General features: G+C 40.4%; 1 protein-coding gene across 2 annotated transcripts in view; it reads left to right on the forward strand.

Annotated features, from left to right (window-relative positions):
* The window catches only part of SLAMF1 (signaling lymphocytic activation molecule family member 1), a 36,575-nt gene extending 18,953 nt beyond the window's left edge, over positions 1–17,622 (forward strand). The window contains exons 4-8 of one of the 2 annotated variants that reach the window (XM_033197152.1): positions 4,157–4,246; positions 4,757–4,839; positions 8,796–8,869; positions 15,739–15,831; positions 17,531–17,564. In XM_033197152.1, the coding sequence (XP_033053043.1) occupies positions 4,157–4,246; positions 4,757–4,839; positions 8,796–8,869; positions 15,739–15,831; positions 17,531–17,564 (374 nt within the window). Of the gene's footprint in view, positions 1–4,156; positions 4,247–4,756; positions 4,840–8,795; positions 8,870–15,738; positions 15,832–17,530 lie in introns of both variants that reach the window. The other variant, XM_033197151.1, reaches the window with a different exon arrangement.
* The last annotated feature ends 303 nt before the right edge of the window (positions 17,623–17,925 follow it).

Raw genomic sequence — 17,925 nt, forward strand, 5'->3', positions numbered from 1 at the left:
ATTACAATTCAAGGTGAGATTTGGGTGGGGGCATGGCCAAACCATATCACTGATGAAGGGACTAAACTTTGTACCCAAGGAAGCACAGAGTAGAGCAAGCAGAGTTATACGAGCAAAGACTTAGAGAACCACAAGGAAATTACTTCCAGAAATTACAGAAATCACGTGCAGCTTGACCTGAACAAACTGTAATCGTAGCACTTTTTTCATATTTATCCAAATTCCTAAGAGCATGGAGTCTCTGACATTTGATTTCCATGTAAATATAATCAGAAAATAGCAACAAATGGATGAGCATCAAGTGTAAAAATACTTGGGCCTACTATACAGATAGGGAAACTAAGTCATAAGTAAAGAACAGATGGGACTGAAGCATCTCTGGACACCGGTGAAGAGATTCCTTTGGACTTGAGATCAAACTCATTTTCTTGTCTTTCCAATCAATCAACAAGAATTTACCGAGACTCTATTATGTACTGAGTACTAAGAGAGCTGTTAAAGTAGTGTAAGAGATGTTCTCTGGCCTCCTAGAACCTAGCAACTATTTGGAGAATTGAGGCTAGCAGAAGTAATTGACACTTACTGACCACATGATGGATTCCAGACATTGCTCTGGGCACTTTCCATACATTACTGTATTGGTTTCTCAGAACAACACTGTGAACTTATTGTTATGCTCATTTTACAGATGAGGAAGTTGAAGCCACAGAGGGTATGAGTAGCTTATCTGTAGTCACAGAGCTATCAAGTGGTAGACCCACAATATGAACCTATCTATCTGGCTCCAAATAACATCACTGAAAATGGTCTCCATGGTAAAGATGATGTTGCCAAAACTCAGGTTCTAGGATACATGACATAAACCACTGGTGCTGCAGGAGTCCAAGGGAGAGGGAAGAACAAGAGCTGGGATGGTCAGGAAAGGTGACAGAAGGAAAGGAAGATTGGCCTGGGCATCAAGGCTGGGCAGGCATGGTGGACAGCTTAGGGTGCAGCAGGAAGGAGAGTATGGGGTGTAGCCTAGGTCCAGGAATGAGCATGCACTGGATGGAGGATGATGAAGGATGGGTTGGCTGCTCAGAGGGCTTTTGACTCAAAAGGTTTGAGTCAAAGAGCTTTGACATCACATCACCTCTGCCTTCTTTATGGGGACCCCATCTCCAGAGGCTAAAGCAGAAACCACAACATCTGTAGTTCCCATCTTATCCAGCTCTATGATTCTAGATACTCCTGTCTGAGTCTCAGTGTCCTCAAAATAAAATTAGTGGATTGGGTGAAATAAGCACTATACTATAGTTCCCTTAAGGTTAAAAAAGTCTATTGTTCTTATTTGTATCCAAAGATTAGGAAAAAAACTAGAATTTATAAAATACTTTTCAGGACCACAGCCAACTTGTCTCTCAGATCTAGATGGACTGGCAGATGCTTGTCATAGGACAAAGGTAGCAGATTGCTTTCATCCTCTTGAGACCCTGGAAAAGATAGAGAGGGCTGGCGTTCTCATCCTGAAGCCTTGGTGCTGCGCCCAGTCATTGTTAGTTCCTGTGAGTTGGTGGGCAGCAGAGGGACAGGAGGCTGACTCTCCAGGCATTACTGATGCAGTTTTGTCATATTATTTTCCAGTTCAGAGGTACTACTTTGTCTGTTGGTTTTATTTTTTTAATCTCAAGTGAAATTGGAGAGAAATATTATCTTTTAAAATGATATAAATGGTGTGGGTGTTTCTTCTCAAATCAACTGTTGTATTGGAAGTTCCCAAAATATCTATGATAGAAGAAGAAAGAGGAACTAGTCAAAATAGTAAGTGCTACTATAATGGTTTGCTGAATCAGTTCCATAGGCTGACGAAACACAAAGTTCAGGCTATTGGCTTTCCTTCTTATCCTAGTATTAGAGTGATTTCTCCAGTGGTTCCTGGTGTCAATATCATAAACCTTGAATGGATCAATCTCTCTCAACCACACACACACACACACACACACACACACACACACACACAGGCACACTCCTATGCAGAGAGTTCTCAGTGACCATAAGTCACTCAGAGTGGAGCTGCTCCTTCCTCCAGCATCAACAATGATTCCAAATGTCATGCTTTATACAAATTCAGAACTCTCTGCCTGTCCCCTAACTTTTTTTTTAATCAGAGCATATGACTGTTGAAGTTGGTATCTGGCAAAATTAAAACATTTAATTTAGGGGATAGAACCTATAACCAAGGTGTTTGCAAAGTCAATTCAGTAAGATTCCTTGGGCTAACTTGATGTATGAAAGGCCCAAGGAGAAAAAGAATCTTTTCAAACCCAGAAGGCAACTTCTGGTCAGCTGTCAGGCTGGAGGCCCCTTTGGATCTTGTGGGATGCATTTTATGAATTCATTGAGACTGTCTATATCTTTGGTCGACTCTGTAAACATCTGATTGTGTTTGACACTTACTGACCACGTGATGGATTCCAGACATTGCTCTGGGCACTTTCCATACATTACTATATTGGTTTCTCAGAACAACACTGTGAACTTATTGTTATGCTCATTTTACAGATGAGGAAGTTGAAGCCACAGAGGGTATGAGTAGCTTATCTGTAGTCACAGAGCTATCAAGTGGTAGACCCACAATATGAACCTATCTATCTGGCTCCAAATAACATCACTGAAAATGGTCTCCATGGTAAAGATGATGTTGCCAAAACTCAGGTTCTAGGATACATGACATAAACCACTGGTGCTGCAGGAGTCCAAGGGAGAGGGAAGAACAAGAGCTGGGATGGTCAGGAAAGGTGACAGAAGGAAAGGAAGATTGGCCTGGGCATCAAGGCTGGGCAGGCATGGTGGACAGCTTAGGGTGCAGCAGGAAGGAGAGTATGGGGTGTAGCCTGGGGCCACCATGGATCAGTTCCATAGGCTGATGAAACACAAAGTTCAGGCTATTGGCCACCATGATTCTGTTCCTTTGGAACCCAATGATTTTTCTTTCAATTTCTGCCCCACAAATTCATCACAGGTTCAACAACAAGCAGGCTTATTCCACAATCATCCTCATAAGTTTCCCTTACACATTGATGTTAGCATCTGGTGTTACTCTATTTAGAACCTTAGTGCAAATATTCTACTTAGAACTCTAGTGCTTCAGCTTGGTCCCCACTGTTTCATTACCCTGGTGTAACTTTTCCCAAGCCCGTAGGTCTCTCTGACTCTCCAAGAATTCTGTCTTTAGTATTCAGCCACATTTCTACTCCTAAATCAAGCTCTAGTTCTTGAGGTTCTCCAGGCTGTTTTCCTTCTCCATAAAATGGGAGTAATGAGTGTACCTACATTGTAAGATTACTGTGAGGATTAAATATGTCAGTACACGTGATGCACTAAAAATATGTGGCCCATTGCAAATGTTCAATAATTGTTCATTATTATCTTATTGACCTACTTGTCTTGTTTACTGGGGGCAATAGTTCTCATTCACTGTTTTTCAAAGTGTTGCTCCTAGTTCAAAAGAATTTGATAAAGTGGGTAAAGGAGAGAAAGCAATACAAGTTTTCTTTCCGATTTTGAGCCTTGATGATTAGTTCTCAGGCTAATTTTAAACATGAAGATGATTTAGAGGAAAGACTAAATACTTTCCATTCAGTTCAGGTCTGCTGGGTTTAACACAGTTATTTTCATGAAAGGACAGCAATAGCACTATTATGTTTATTTTTAAAATAGATAAGTAAATCTTTCTTCCTCCCAGTGTCTCATGAGAATAGTGTGAATTCACAGGAACGGCACATGGAACCATTATGTTTGCTTTACCCAAAATGGATACAGGACACATTAGCAATCTTAAGATGGAGAAACTGGGCAGAGAGATTGACTTAGGAGAGATGAAGATAATTTAATTTTAGATATGTGGTAGTTGGGTTAAATATAAAGCATTTGGATAGAAAAATCTTTATGAAATTAAGAATGTGAAAGAATAGTGAAAGAAATTAGAATAAGAAAACAGATACAAAAATTTTCAGTGGTCTAAAGCTGATCTCTAAAACCATGAAAACAAACATCTCCCTTGGGAGAGAATGCAGAAATAGAACGTGAGGCTCCGTTATCCCACTTTCATGTAGGATGTTTTTAAGCTCAGAATACTTTTGAGATTGCTCTTTGACTTCTTTTTTTTTTTTTCCAGAAACAAAGCCATGGGCAATGTATGCTGGGCTGTTAGGGGGTGCCATCATGATTCTCATCATGGTGGTAATACTACAGTTGAGAAAAAGAGGTAGGTGTCTGGCAATAAAGAGATTCTTATCACACTCTCTGTGGTAAGCAGGGCACCTCTCCCCACAGGCTCGGACTTGCTCTTACCACTTTGGTTTTCTGCATGGGGCCACCTTTGCAAAAATAGTAGATAAACATATCCTGGGACCTTGCTTATTTCAGTCTAATTCAACATGTCTTGATCCCCTCTACTAGGCTATGGAGAGAAATAGAAGAGCCACAGGTTTCTAATGTGAGAGACACTATTCATATAATTTCAGTTTAGTGTGACTAGCACTGCTGTCAAGGTAAATACAGAATGCTGAAGAAATGTACAAGAGGTTTAAGAGTATTCACTGGGAACAGAATTCAGAAAATTCTTGGATCTCATCCAAAAAGTCACCAAAGTTAGAATGAAACCAATAAGGCACAATTATTCCCCTGCAGTTTAAGTGCCTAGAGGTACCATCCCCTGTCCTCTCTTCCAAATGTCCCTGTGATTCAATATCTCAGGGCATTGTGCTCCCCTCAGCCATCTTGACTACTACCAACCAATACTGGAGTCAAAATGTCCTGACCCAAGACCAGGACAGATGCCCTGGCTGCCTTCCAATGGTAAAATAGAACTTGGTCCTCAGAACACTGAGCTGATGACTGATTTCATTCTCAAGTAGATCAATGTCATCTACATGCAACCTTAGAAAAGCCCTTACCTCAACACTCTGATGTTGGTTTTGCTTATATAAAAAATCTAGATCATAGCACAGTGACCTACTTGTGTCTCATTTCCTCCATCTAAGAGTTAGCCAGGCAGGAGGGATGCATGATTCAGATAGAAATTAGGTTGACAGCCTATCGGGTTGGGGGTAGGGCAATTACATTTAGCTTGTACTATAAGAAAATAGTGAGATTTCTGGATGTTCAGGATGAGAAAACTGAACTGAACTTATCCACATTACCTACCTAGCAAAATTGCTGGGATCCTACGCCATACTCTTTCCTCAACTACACTTGGTTTATCACATGGTTATGCTCTAAGGGAATAGTTCTCCCCATCCCACAATTCCCCACTACCTTCCCCAACACACATACCCATCCTCACCTCATCTCCATTCACCATTTGTCCCTTGTAAGTTAGCAACACACAAAACTCTGCCACCAACTTGTGGTAAAATTTATATTTAGTTGCTGTACCTTTCACAAAACCTTGCTAAAGAAATTCTATTGGCAGCTTCTAATGATATAATTGTCAGAATGCAGCCTGATGCTGAAGGCTTTTCAATGGACTCTTTGGCAATTTCATGTCCAGGAGAATACATTGATTAAGAATGTGGGTATAGGCATTAGATAAACTTACATTCAGATGTAGATTTTGCTACTGATAAGCTGTGTGATCAAATGACTTAACTTCTCATCTGCAAAATGGGGGTAATATTAAGTACTTCATGGTATTGTGGTGAAGATTGGTATCAATACACGGAAAACACTGAACACAGTGGTTCCCATTGATGGGTGATAGATAGATAGATAGATAGATAGATAGATAGATAGATAGACAGACAGACAAATCTCTTAGAGTAGATGAGTTAAAATGGCAATGTTTAAGTGCTATGGCCAGGAGAGGCTGCACTGGAAGCATCTGGAAACAATACCTAGAACAGATTTAAAATATTTTAAATCATGGTAACATAAGACTTTATGCTTCAGGTAAGAGGTGAAAAGGATATTAGACACTCTACACCCTCATTTTATAGTTATGGTAAGAGAAAAGACCCACTGAGATGACATGATTTGTCCAATGCCACGCAGCTTATGATGCCTACAATGTAGATGTCCTAATTTTAAGGCCAAGACTTTTTCATTAGAGCCTAAGACCTTGGTGACTTGTAGTTGAGTTGAGCTTACTCCTAAAAATCTATTCTTGCACTGGGAAAAATAACCTGAGACTACATTATCTTGGTCCAGTGATCCTTTTAAGCAGCAACAATCAACCTCACCTCTTCCATCTGTCTGACCATTTAGGACTGTCCTCCCAGTTCTACATTTGAGTCTGAGCTGACCTGCAGGACTGAAATTCTTTGAGGACTGTAGTCTGTTCTCTACTCTATTTGTAGCCACTACAGCACATAGGAGAGTCCTGGGCAGGCATGTCTTACTTTGCAAACACTTGAAAGGACTAATTTGCACCTCCTCTGCTACCTCCAACTGCTTCTTGAGTCCTCCCCTCCATTTTACACACACACACACACACACACACACACACACACACTCTCCTCAGTCAGAATCAACTCTGACCAAAAAGTGAAGTTGAAACCACTAGGCACACCGTACTCATACCCATGCAAAAAAAATCCCATGTTGACTTTCCTTGAATTCCTGGAACTTCATCATGGCTGCCCCACATTTCCTCCCCAAGACTCACACCCTCACGCAGCACATTCCACCATGCTCACCACATACACACTGGGCCTTTCCCTTCCAAAGAAAAATGTGGTCTCCTAAAAACGCTATTTCCTCAAAGACGTGCCCTCTTTTTTTTTTTTTTTTTTTTTTTTTTGAGACAGATTCTTGCTCTGTCACTCAGGCTGGAGTGCAATGGCATGATCTCGGCTCACTGCAACCTTCGTCTCCTGGGCTCAAACAGTTCTTCTGTGTCAGCCTCCTGAGTAGCTGGAATTATAGGTGCGTGCCACACGCCTGGCTAATTTTTTTATTTTTAGTAGAGACAGGGTTTCCCCATGTTGGCCAGGCTGGTCTTGAACTCCTGACCTCGTGATCTGCCCCCCTCAGCCTCCCATAGTGCTGGGATTACAGGCATGAGCCACTGTGCCTATCCCAGTTTTTTAAGAGAACAAATTAACTGGTGTTAAAATAAGTCTATCCTAAAGGCTGTGATTTCCTTTGGGTCTAGCCTCCATTGCTTCTGCCTGGACTTTGCCCATAATAAAACTCCATGCTTCAGTTTGCCACTTTCTCATCATCCTTACTGCATGATGTATACAAAGGATACTGTGCAACTTTAGAAAGATTGAGATAGGTCTACTGTGCCAGCATGAAAAGTGTCAAGACATTTTTTTTTGTTTGTTTTTTGTTTTTGTTTTTTGAGACAGAGTTTCACTATTGCCCAGGCTGGAGTGCAGTGGCGCAATCTCGGCTCACTGCAAGCTCCACCTCCCGGGCTCATGCCATTCTCCTGCTTCAGCCTCCCGAGTAACTGGGACTACAGGCACCGGCCACCACACCCGGCTAATTTTTTATATTTTTAGTAGAGACGGGGTTTCACCATGTTAGCCAGGATGGTCTAATCTCCTGACCTCATGATCCGCCCACCTCGGCCTCCCAAAGTGCTGGGATTACAGGAGTGAGCCACCTTGCCTGGCCTAGCGTCAAGACATTTTAAGTGCAAAGATCAAGTTACAGAGAAGTGTGTGCAGAATGACACCATTTGTGTGGAAAAAAAAAAAAGCCTATAAAAGTATAGCAAATATCTAGAACTGCATTGTCTAATATGGTAGTCACTCACCACATGTGGCTTTTTAAATTTAATTTGAATTAAATAAAATTTAAAATTCAGTGGCATTAGTCACAGTTCAGGTGCTCCATAGCCCCATGTCTGTAACATGTATTAGACATTGCAGATATGGAATATTTCCATCATCTCAGAAAGTTCTGTGCACAAAGCTGATCTACAAGGATATACATCAAATGTTTAAAAATGGTTTCTTCTTTTTTTTCCCCACTTCTTTTCACAAGTATTGAAAAATATGGTTTCTTTTGGGAATGAAATTGGGTTGGTTAATGGGGGAAGGGGATTTATACTTTTTATATATTTCTTCACAATTTTTATTTTATGGTGAGAATAAATTACTCCTATAATTTAAAAAGAAAGCTTTCTAAAATTGGCTAACAATGAAAATGTTCTGCAACTTATTAATTTCCGGAGACCCTAGGCCCTGAGCAAAATTTCCAGAGGCTGGGCAACAGAATGACATTGTTGCTTTATTTTCTAAATAGTCCCAGCTGGAACATCCCTTTTACATGTCCCCCCACCCTTACCTGCCACACATCAATTCCCCCAGAAATAGGGAGGTGAGAAAGCTGCGAGTGAAGCAACATACTACCAGCTGGAAAATACAAAACAGGTATAAACAACTAGCCCTGCCCTCAAAGAACTCAGAATCCTATTAGGAGACCAGATATGCACATTGAACAACGGCGATTAAAGTAATTGAATGGGACACCAATAAGAAAAACACCTAATGCATATTGGGCATTTGTTATGCATCAGGCAATGTTCTAAACACTTTACAAGTGGTATCTCATTTAATTATCACAACAGCCCCGCGAGGCAGGTATTTCAAATCCCATTTCACAGATAGGCCGAGAGTGATCAAGTAACTAACCTAAGATAATATGACAAATGTGCAGGCAGGTTGGGACTCAGGGCTTTGTTTCTATTGTACCCTTGGGGAAAGTGGGTATGCAAAGGACGGTAAAGACCAGACAGGTCTGAGTAAGGAGCTCCTGCTGGGGACCAGAGGGAGATAACCATTATGGTTTCTTTTCACCAGGTAAAACGGACCATTACCAGACAACAATGGAAAAAAAAAGCCTTACGATCTATGCCCAAGTCCAGAAACCAGGTGTAAGTTCTATATTTTGTTTGAGATGAACCTGTCATGTTTCCTACAGGATTCCTGGTCAGTCTACCTTGCCTGTTGGACATTCACAGTTTTCCATCCAGAGCAGAGGAAAGTAGGGAACAGGAGTCAAGAACAAGAGTTCTCCTAAAGGTCACTAATAATGGGTAATACTGGATAATTTTCTGGTCATGTTTCTTCATAGCAAAAAAATGAAGAAACTGGAAATAAATACTGTATGTATGTATCTTTCCAGCTCTGGCATTCTAGGAGCCTAGTGCTCCATGTCACTCCATTATTTCCTTTTTTAGGGAAAACAGTGCAGGCTTGAGGAGAGAGGAGAAGGTTTGGAAAAGCTATTGTGTGACATGTTGTACTGATCCAAGTTTAGGCATTTACAAAGTGCAAAAGTGACAAGGAAGGTAGGATCTTCAAAATTCTAGCTAGAGTGTGGTTAAAGAGATGAAAGATGATATATAGACTGGAGATAGAAGAAAGCATTGTTGATAGAGTGATCATTGGACTAAGAAGTGAAGGATGGAAAAACTGGATACATGGTGAAGTTAAGAAGCAGATATGCTAGAAGGAAGGGATAGAGACACTAAAAGCATCATGGTTAGATGTAGAGACACTGTTGTTTTTCAACATGAAGGCAATTCTTGGTATTGTATAGGCCAGAATCTGGCCATTTGGGGTGTAGGAAGAGGCAAATTCTTGAGTAAAGGTTGTGAAGGTAAAGACGGTTTTGATTAGTACCTTAGAAAATTGCCTCAAAAGATAGCAAAGGCACTTCTGAGAACAGGAGATGGACTCTTGGACAAAGTTCTTATTTCTACTGTCCCCTAGTGGCCTGGAGGGTTTATTACACAACCCAGCTCCATCCTTTCCTCAACTAAACTCCATTTACATAGATGAGAATCCCAAGAGTAACCCTTTCCCCCTGTGCTGTCATCTGCATATTTAGGTAACCAGGTTCACCTTTACCATAGTGTCTTCCCTCACTACTCTATCCTATGCTGCTAGCATCCCTCTTTTTTACTGTTAAGCATGACATATGGTAGTCACTAGCCACATGTAGCTTTCTAAATTTAAATTAATTTGAATTAAATAAAATTTAAAATTCAGTGACATTCATCAGTTCAGGACTGTCCTCCAGTTCTACATTTGAGTCTGAGCTGACCTGCAAGACTGAAAGTCTTTGAGGACTGGAGTCTGTTCTCTCCTCTATTTGTAGCCACTATAGCACCTAGAAGAGTGCTGGGCAGGCATGTCTTACTTTGCAAACACTCGAGGGGACTAACTTGCACCTCCTCTGCTACCTCCAACTGCTTCTAATCACACTTTGAGTCCTCTCCTCCATTTTACACACACACACACACACACACACTCACGCATACGCGCTCCTCAGTCAGGATCAACTCTGACCAAAAAAGTACACAACACATTAATGTCAGCCCACTGAATTACCCTTAAGTGCATATCTCGATATTTGATAAAGCAAGTCTTCCTAATTTGTTTTTCTGCAAAAGTTTTTGGCTATTCTTGTTCTTTTGTACTTTCATATGTATTTTAGAATCAACTTATTAAGTACCATAAAAAGAAAAAATGTATTAGAATGGTATTGAGTCTACAGATCTATATGAGGAGAAATTACATTTTTCAGTATTGCCTGTTTTTTGTTTTGTTTTGTTTTGTTTTGTTTGTTTTACAGATTGCTTTATCGGCCAGGCTGGAGTGCGGTGGTGTGATTTGGGCTCACTGCAACCTCTGCCTCCTGGGTTCAAGCGATTCTCCTGCCTCAGCCTCCTGAGCAGCTGAGATTACAGGCACCTGCCATCACACCCGGCTCATTTTTATATCTTTAGTAGAGATGGGGTTTCCCCATGTTGGCCAGGCTGGTCTCAAACTCCTGACCTCAAGTGATCCGCCCACCTCAGCCTCCCAAAGTGCTGGGATTACCGATGTGAGCCACTGTGCCTGGCCTCAGTATTGAGTCTTCTAATACCATAAAACTGCCACTCAGATCAAAGACTAGAACATTGCCCATACTTCCTGAAGGCCTCCTGTGCCACTTCCCAATCATTACTTCCTCTCTCCTCCCCAGAGATAACCACTATCCTGACTTCTAGAAATATAGTTTAGCTTTTTCCTTTTTTATCTTCGACCTTTATAAAAATTGAATTCTTTATTCTTTTTTCTCTCATGTCTGATTTATTTTGCTCAATATTATCTTTATGAGATTCACACATGTCTTTGAATTTAGACATAATGCATGCTTTTTCATTGCTTCATAGAATATAAATGTATGAGTATACTAGAGTTTATTTATCCAGTTGACTGTTGATGGACATGTGGGTTATTTCCAGGTTGAGGCTATTATGAAAGTTGCAGGTGTGAACATTCATATGCAAGCCGTTAAGTGGATATGTGCAAATATTTTTGTTGAATATATACCTAGATATACCTAGAAGTCGAATTACTGAATCATAGCGTATGCATATCTCCAAATTGACTAGATAAGGCCGAGCTATTTTTCAAAGTGGGTGTATCCATTTACTTTTCTATCAGCTACATATGAGGGTCTCGATTGCTATGCTTTATTTATTTATTTATTTATTTATTTTTGAATCAGAGTTTCACTCTGTTGCCTAGGCTGGAGTGCAGTGGCATGATCTTGGCTCACTGCAACCTCTGCCTCCTGGGTTCAAGCCATTCTCCTGTCTCAGCCCCCCAGGTCGCTGGGATTACAGGTGCGTGCCACCACACCTGGCTCACTTTTGTATTTTTAGTAGAGACACGGTTTCACCATGTTGGCCAGGGTGGTCTGGAACTTCTGATCTCAGGTGATCTGACCGCCTCGGCATCCCAAAGTGCTGGGATTACAGGCATGAGCCACTGCTCCCGGCCTCAATTGCTCTGCATTCTAATGAAAACTTGGTATTAACAGTCTAATTTTAGTCCTACTGTTGGATGTGTCTTATTATGCTTTTATTCCACATCTCTCTAATTATTAAGGAAGTTGAGCAACTTTTCATATGTTTATTGGCCATATTAAACTTTTTTCTTAAAGTGCACATTTAATCTCTTGCCCATTTTCCTTTGAAGTTTAGTCTTTCTTCTATGAACTAGTATATGCTTTTCATATATTTTGGATATGCGCCCTTTGGCAGATATGTCAGCAAATACCTTCACCTATCTGTGGCTTGCCTTTGAAGTTTCTCAGAGATAACTGTTGACAAAGAGGTCTTAATTTTGTTGCAGACCAAGTTAGTCTAGTCCTTTTCAAGCATTACTGGATTTTATTTGCTAATATTTTGTGGAGTTTTGTTTTCCACTTATGTTTCTGGGTGAGATTGGCCTGTAATTCTCTTGTGTAATGCCTTTTTTCTTTACGAAGGCACTGCAGTGGCTGGTATATAGCATTCTTGTGAATATATCTAACTGGGATACATGTTGAGGTAGAAATATTTCAAATATCCTTTAAAAATAAGTAACAGAGTTCTTCCTGGGCTCTTCTTTAATCACAAGCCTCAGATTGATCCCAAAATGACAAAGAACTACTCTACCTAATACCCACATCATGGTAAAGTCGGTCACTCTCCTGTTAAAAATTCAGACTTTAAGAACTGGAAGGGACCTGGGGAGTCATGCCTAATGAGTGGGGTTTTGATATAAAGATTTATGCTAATTCACATAATGAGTTGGAGTATGTGTTAGTTTCCTAGGGCTGCCATAACAAATTACTAGAAACTTAGTGGCTTAAAACAACAGAAATTTATTCTCTAACAGTTCTGGAGATCAGAAGTCCAAAATAAGGAGCCACATCCTCAGGGCCATACTCCCTCTGGAGGCTTTAGGAGAAAATCCTCTTTGCCTTTTCCAGCATCTGGTGGCTCCAGGGTATCCGTGGCATTTGGTGGCTTATAGTTGTTTATCTGCAATTTTTGCCTTCATCTTCACAAGACCTCCCTCTCTGTGTCTTCTTTTTTTCCATCGCTTGTAAGGACACTCATCGTCAGACTTAGGATCTATTCTAATCCAGGATGACCTCATTTTGAAATCCTTATCTCGACATCTGTGAAGACCTTTATTCAAATAAAATCACATTTTGAGATTCTGGGTGGACATACCTTTTGGGGCCACAGTTCAACCTACTACAGGGTGCATTTCCTTTCTATCATTCTCTGGGATTTGGGGTGTAGAATTGGTCTTATTTCTCTCCTTAAATATTTGGTAGAAATTGCTAGTAAAGCTATCTGAGACTGGGGTTTCTTTGGTGAAAATTTTTTTAAGTTATATTTTTATTATTCAATTTTCTCCTCTACATATTAGTGAATAAGTTTTTTCTGTCTTTTTAGTGGCTACCCTAGAAATTGTAAAATATGTCTTTGACTTACCAAAGTCTAATGTTTACTTCTCTCCTGCATAATACGTTAAGTCCACAATAATTTCACCTCTTGATTTATGTGGCTGTTTTGTCATTATTTGAATTTCATATATATTTTAAACACACAAGACATAATTATTATTGTTTTATATACAAAATATATAATTAGACTTACCCACATTCTCACAATTTTCTTTTTCATATTTGCAATGTCTTTATTATATTATAAAGACTGTAATAATGTAGACAATTATTTAAAAACTAACAATGCCTTTAGTCTTTTTGGAATGGTTATAAAATAATCTTATAAAGAATATAATAACATGAAAATCGCTTAACAAATGTTTACTGTGTGCTAGGAACTCTTCTAGGACTTATCAGAGCTACTATCTTGCAGAATTAATTCCAGGGGGCACCATTCACAAAAGTTATGTGAAAATAATGCCCCTGGAGTTGCTTATAAATGATGTTCCCTAAAGATGTACAAATCAGTGATCCTAACAGAAGATGACAAGATACAAAAATATACTAACTTGTTATAATTATGTTTAAAATAATCCCCTATGCCTGGATAAAGATCCTGAAGCCAACATTTAAGCACACACATAGTCTTAATAGGACTATGGGTGATTTCTTTTACATATTTTTCTCCTTTCTAAAACTTCTGAATTAATGTTAAAAATGTAAGTTTATTTGCCTTCCTCCTTCTGCCTCTAAGTCAGGTCATGCTAAAGTTCTCCCAAACAGGAAGACCAGCAGAGGTTGCATGTGTTGATAAAGGTCTCTTAATAAACTGTTTTCATAGCCTCTTAATCTATCTCATTACTGCAAGAAATTCTTTCTTAAACTCAAAAATTCTTCAAAATGTATTTAAGAATTATATGGGATCTTGAAAGTCATCTATTTGAACCACCCAATCACTCCTTGAATTATCTGCTACAACATTACTTCCAAAGTGTTGCCTAGCTCCTTTTTACTGAAATACAGTTTGTGAACAAGCAGCATTTGCATCACCTGGGACTTCATTAGAAATGCAGAATCAGGCCCTGCCCCAGATCTTCTGAAATAGAATCAACCCTTTAACAAGATCCCCAAGTAATTCATATGCATAATAAAAGTCAGCAGCACTGGTTTAGACCATGCCCAAGCACTTAAAACTATAGGAGTTCATTGCCTGTCAAGGCAATTTATCCCTCATTTGGGCATCTTTTACTATCAGAAAGATCTTCATTATATTGAACCAAAGTATTTCCCCCAAATCCTAATCTTTGTTTAAACCTGAAACACTTTACAGGCAAATCAAATTTCTTTTCTATATGGCAATTCATCAAATATATGAAGAGAAAAATTATGTCCCATCCCTTTTTCCTCCAATAAACTTTCCTAATTCTTTAACCCTTCCATCACATAACAAAATTCCAAGCTTTCTCGCATCAAAACACATGTGGCATGGCTTCAAGTCTAGCTCTATACCCAGGGAGAGTGGACAGCACCATTATCCCATAACCAGTGTCCCCGAGAAGTGTTGAATTAATGACTTCCCTATTATAAGTGATGGCATCCACATCTTACAAGGATGTGGTCTCAATTTACTTTGAGGTCTTTGTCCAGGTATTGTGGATTTTAATTTGTTCAAGGTAACATCAACAAATATCAACTGAAGCGTTTATTTTTGTGTGTCCAACACTGTTGTGTGGGGAATACAAAACTATATAGCTTACTTCTCAAGGAATGTGTAGACTGGAGATACAACACATAAATATATCAGAATGTTTTAAATATAGCATACAGTGCCATAATGTATAAATTAGACTTTAAATACCTGACGAATTTAGGTAAGGGATAGGTCATTATAACGTGAGGTGACCGAAGAAGAATAGTGATAGGACATGTACCTTAAGTTAAAAGAGCTTAAGGCAGGGGACTCCTGGCTTTGACACTTCTTGCATGTACACATTAGGAAAACATTTGATCTTTCTGAGCTGTAGCTTCGTCCTCGGTGAAGTGTGAGTAACAGTATTTAACACATAGAGTGGTTGTGAGGCAAATGAGAAGACATATGTGAGGAGGAGAAAGAGTAGAAATGGCAGTGTGGGATGCAAGAACTCCGCATGTAGCCGGTGATGAGTGAGATGGACTAAATGCTGTTGCTATTCTGTCCCCTCCAGCTGCCCCTGTAAGAGCCACACCAATTTCAGTTTCTTTTGAGGAAGACATTTAAAACATCTGGGAAGCATTAACAATGGATGAGGCTGCCTTGGGAGCTTGTGCACTCCAAGACGCCACTTGGGGAGTCCAAGCAAAGCCTGGCAAATTGAGTTCCAGAGAATTTGAGAGAGAATTCCCACCTGAGAAGGAGGTTGAACCAAATGACTCAAAGGAACATTCTGCCTCAAGGCTTCTTGAGTCTGTGCTTCTCCATCAGAGAGATGGGTGAGAACTAGTTCTCGCTATTCAGCTAATCTGCTTTCTTTGCTTCTCTTGTAGCCTCTTCAGAAGAAACTTGACCCCTTCCCAGCTCAGGACCCTTGCACCACCATATATGTTGCTGCCACAGAGCCTGTCCCAGAGTCTGTCCAGGTGAGGCATCTCTCTGCCTACTCTCTGTAGAGGGGGAATATATGGAGGAGGGGAAAAGGAGGAAGGTTTTTTTTTTTTTTAAAGACGGGAGGAGGGAGAGGATCAGGAAAAAGTAGCTATTGGGCAATAGGCTTAATACCTGGGTGACAAAATAATGTGTACAACAAATCCCCACGACACAAGTTTACCTATGTAACAAACCTGCACATGTACGCCTGAACTTAAAAGTAAAAAATAAAAAATAAAAAAACTAAAAAAAAACAAATTAAATGAAACACATTGATGAATCCTGGACCGGGGAAGGTAGGCCACAGCATGCAGGCAAAAAAGAGTCTCTGTGGCCTTGGTTTTCCATTTCCATAAAACCCCCAACACCTGTTCACATGGGCCACTGCTTACTCCCTGCTGGCCAGTGTTTCTCTGAGAGTTGTCCAAGGACCACATCAGAATCAGCTGGCATACTTGTTAAAAATAAAGATTCCTAGGGCCTTCCATCTAGGATTCTGTTAAATGAAAATGTCTATGGAGAGTAGCCAGGGACCTACATATTTAAAAACCCACACCCCAGGTAATTCTGATACACACTCAAGTTTAGGAACAGCAGCTGGAGTCCAGGAGTTCTCAACTCCAGCTGCAAAGCAGAATCACCAGGGAAGCGCTGTAAAAATGCTCATGCCTAGACTCTGTCCAGCCCCATTTAATCAGAATATTTAGGTGTGGAGCTCTGCATAGGTGTTAAAGCTAGAAGAGAATATGGGGTGCAGCTCAAAATGAGACTTGCCTGTTCTACCCTATCGCAAGATCAGCAGGGACTAAGTTTACTTGTGACAGGAATCTTTCCTTTGCTGAATGAACAGAAATAAATTCTGGGCTGAAAGCTTTGGTCCACTTGGGCTGTTTCAGAAGAGAGCCTAGGATTATAGAAGCACAAAGGTCACACAAATGCCTGCATCCACCTTATTTTTCAAAGCTTCTACCGCCCACACACCCACCCAGAAATGCCTGGGTAGGTGCCCTATTTCAAGATGAAATCCATCTTCAACTTGAGATCCATTCTCAGTACACTGTCATATCTAAGAGGGAAGTAAAAGTATAAACCTGACTTCAAAAGCTTCAAAAAATGTATAGATTTTTAATGAAATTTACTTAAGGACAAAAACAATATGCTATAGATAACACTTTATGGAAAAACCCCTTAAATTCCCATTCTCTTTTATTTGTTTCTTTGACATGAGAGATCTTTGCGCATAACCCTCTTTTCCCCTTCCTCTCTCCTACCGATACCACTTTTCTCTTCTCCCTTTGAGTCCCACTAGACTTTTTAAAAAATAAATAATTTACAACTCTCTTGGCTTTCCCAGACTGTGATCCATGCCTAACAGCAAAACAAATGGTTTGCCTTACAAGGGGATGGAAGGGGAGAGGGCAAAGGGGGAGACAGGGCATTGACTGCTGGTCCTCAGATCATGCTCCCCATAATGGCATGCTTATGCTTGGAAGGGAGCTGTGGCCCTTGTTGCAGGTGGAGAAGCAGTGTGGGTACCCAAGTGCTGCCCCAACAAGGCCCTGTCTTTGACAGACCCTGCACAAGCCATGATCTCTAAGACCCTTTCCTTTTCCTCAGCAGCGTTGTTTTCATTTGCATCCTATGAAGTAAGTATCCAGTCCTTCCACTCACAGACTTCTGCTTTGTCCCCAGGAAACAAATTCCATCACAGTCTATGCTAGTGTGACACTTCCAGAGAGCTGATACCAAAGACCCAACAAAGGGACTTTCTGAAGGAAAATGGAGAAAACAAAATGAACACTGAACTTGGCCCCAGGCCCCAGGTTTCCTCTGACAGACACGCTACACATCTGTACCCTTCTCGGATCAACTCCCTGGTGATATTTCTTCCACATACATCTGTGAAATGAACAAGGAAGTGAGGCTTCCCAAGAATTTAGCTTGCTCTGCCGTGGCTGCAGGCGCAGGACAGAGCGTTACTTGATAACAGCGTTCCATCTTTGTGTTGTGGCAGATGAAATGGATAGTAATGTGAGTTCAGACTGGGCATCTTACTCTTGGCTGGAACTGGATAATAAAAACCAAAG

This window comes from Trachypithecus francoisi, unplaced genomic scaffold (genome assembly GCF_009764315.1).
Source record: "Trachypithecus francoisi isolate TF-2019V2 unplaced genomic scaffold, Tfra_2.0 Lachesis_group5, whole genome shotgun sequence".
Lineage (NCBI taxonomy): Eukaryota > Metazoa > Chordata > Mammalia > Primates > Cercopithecidae > Trachypithecus > Trachypithecus francoisi.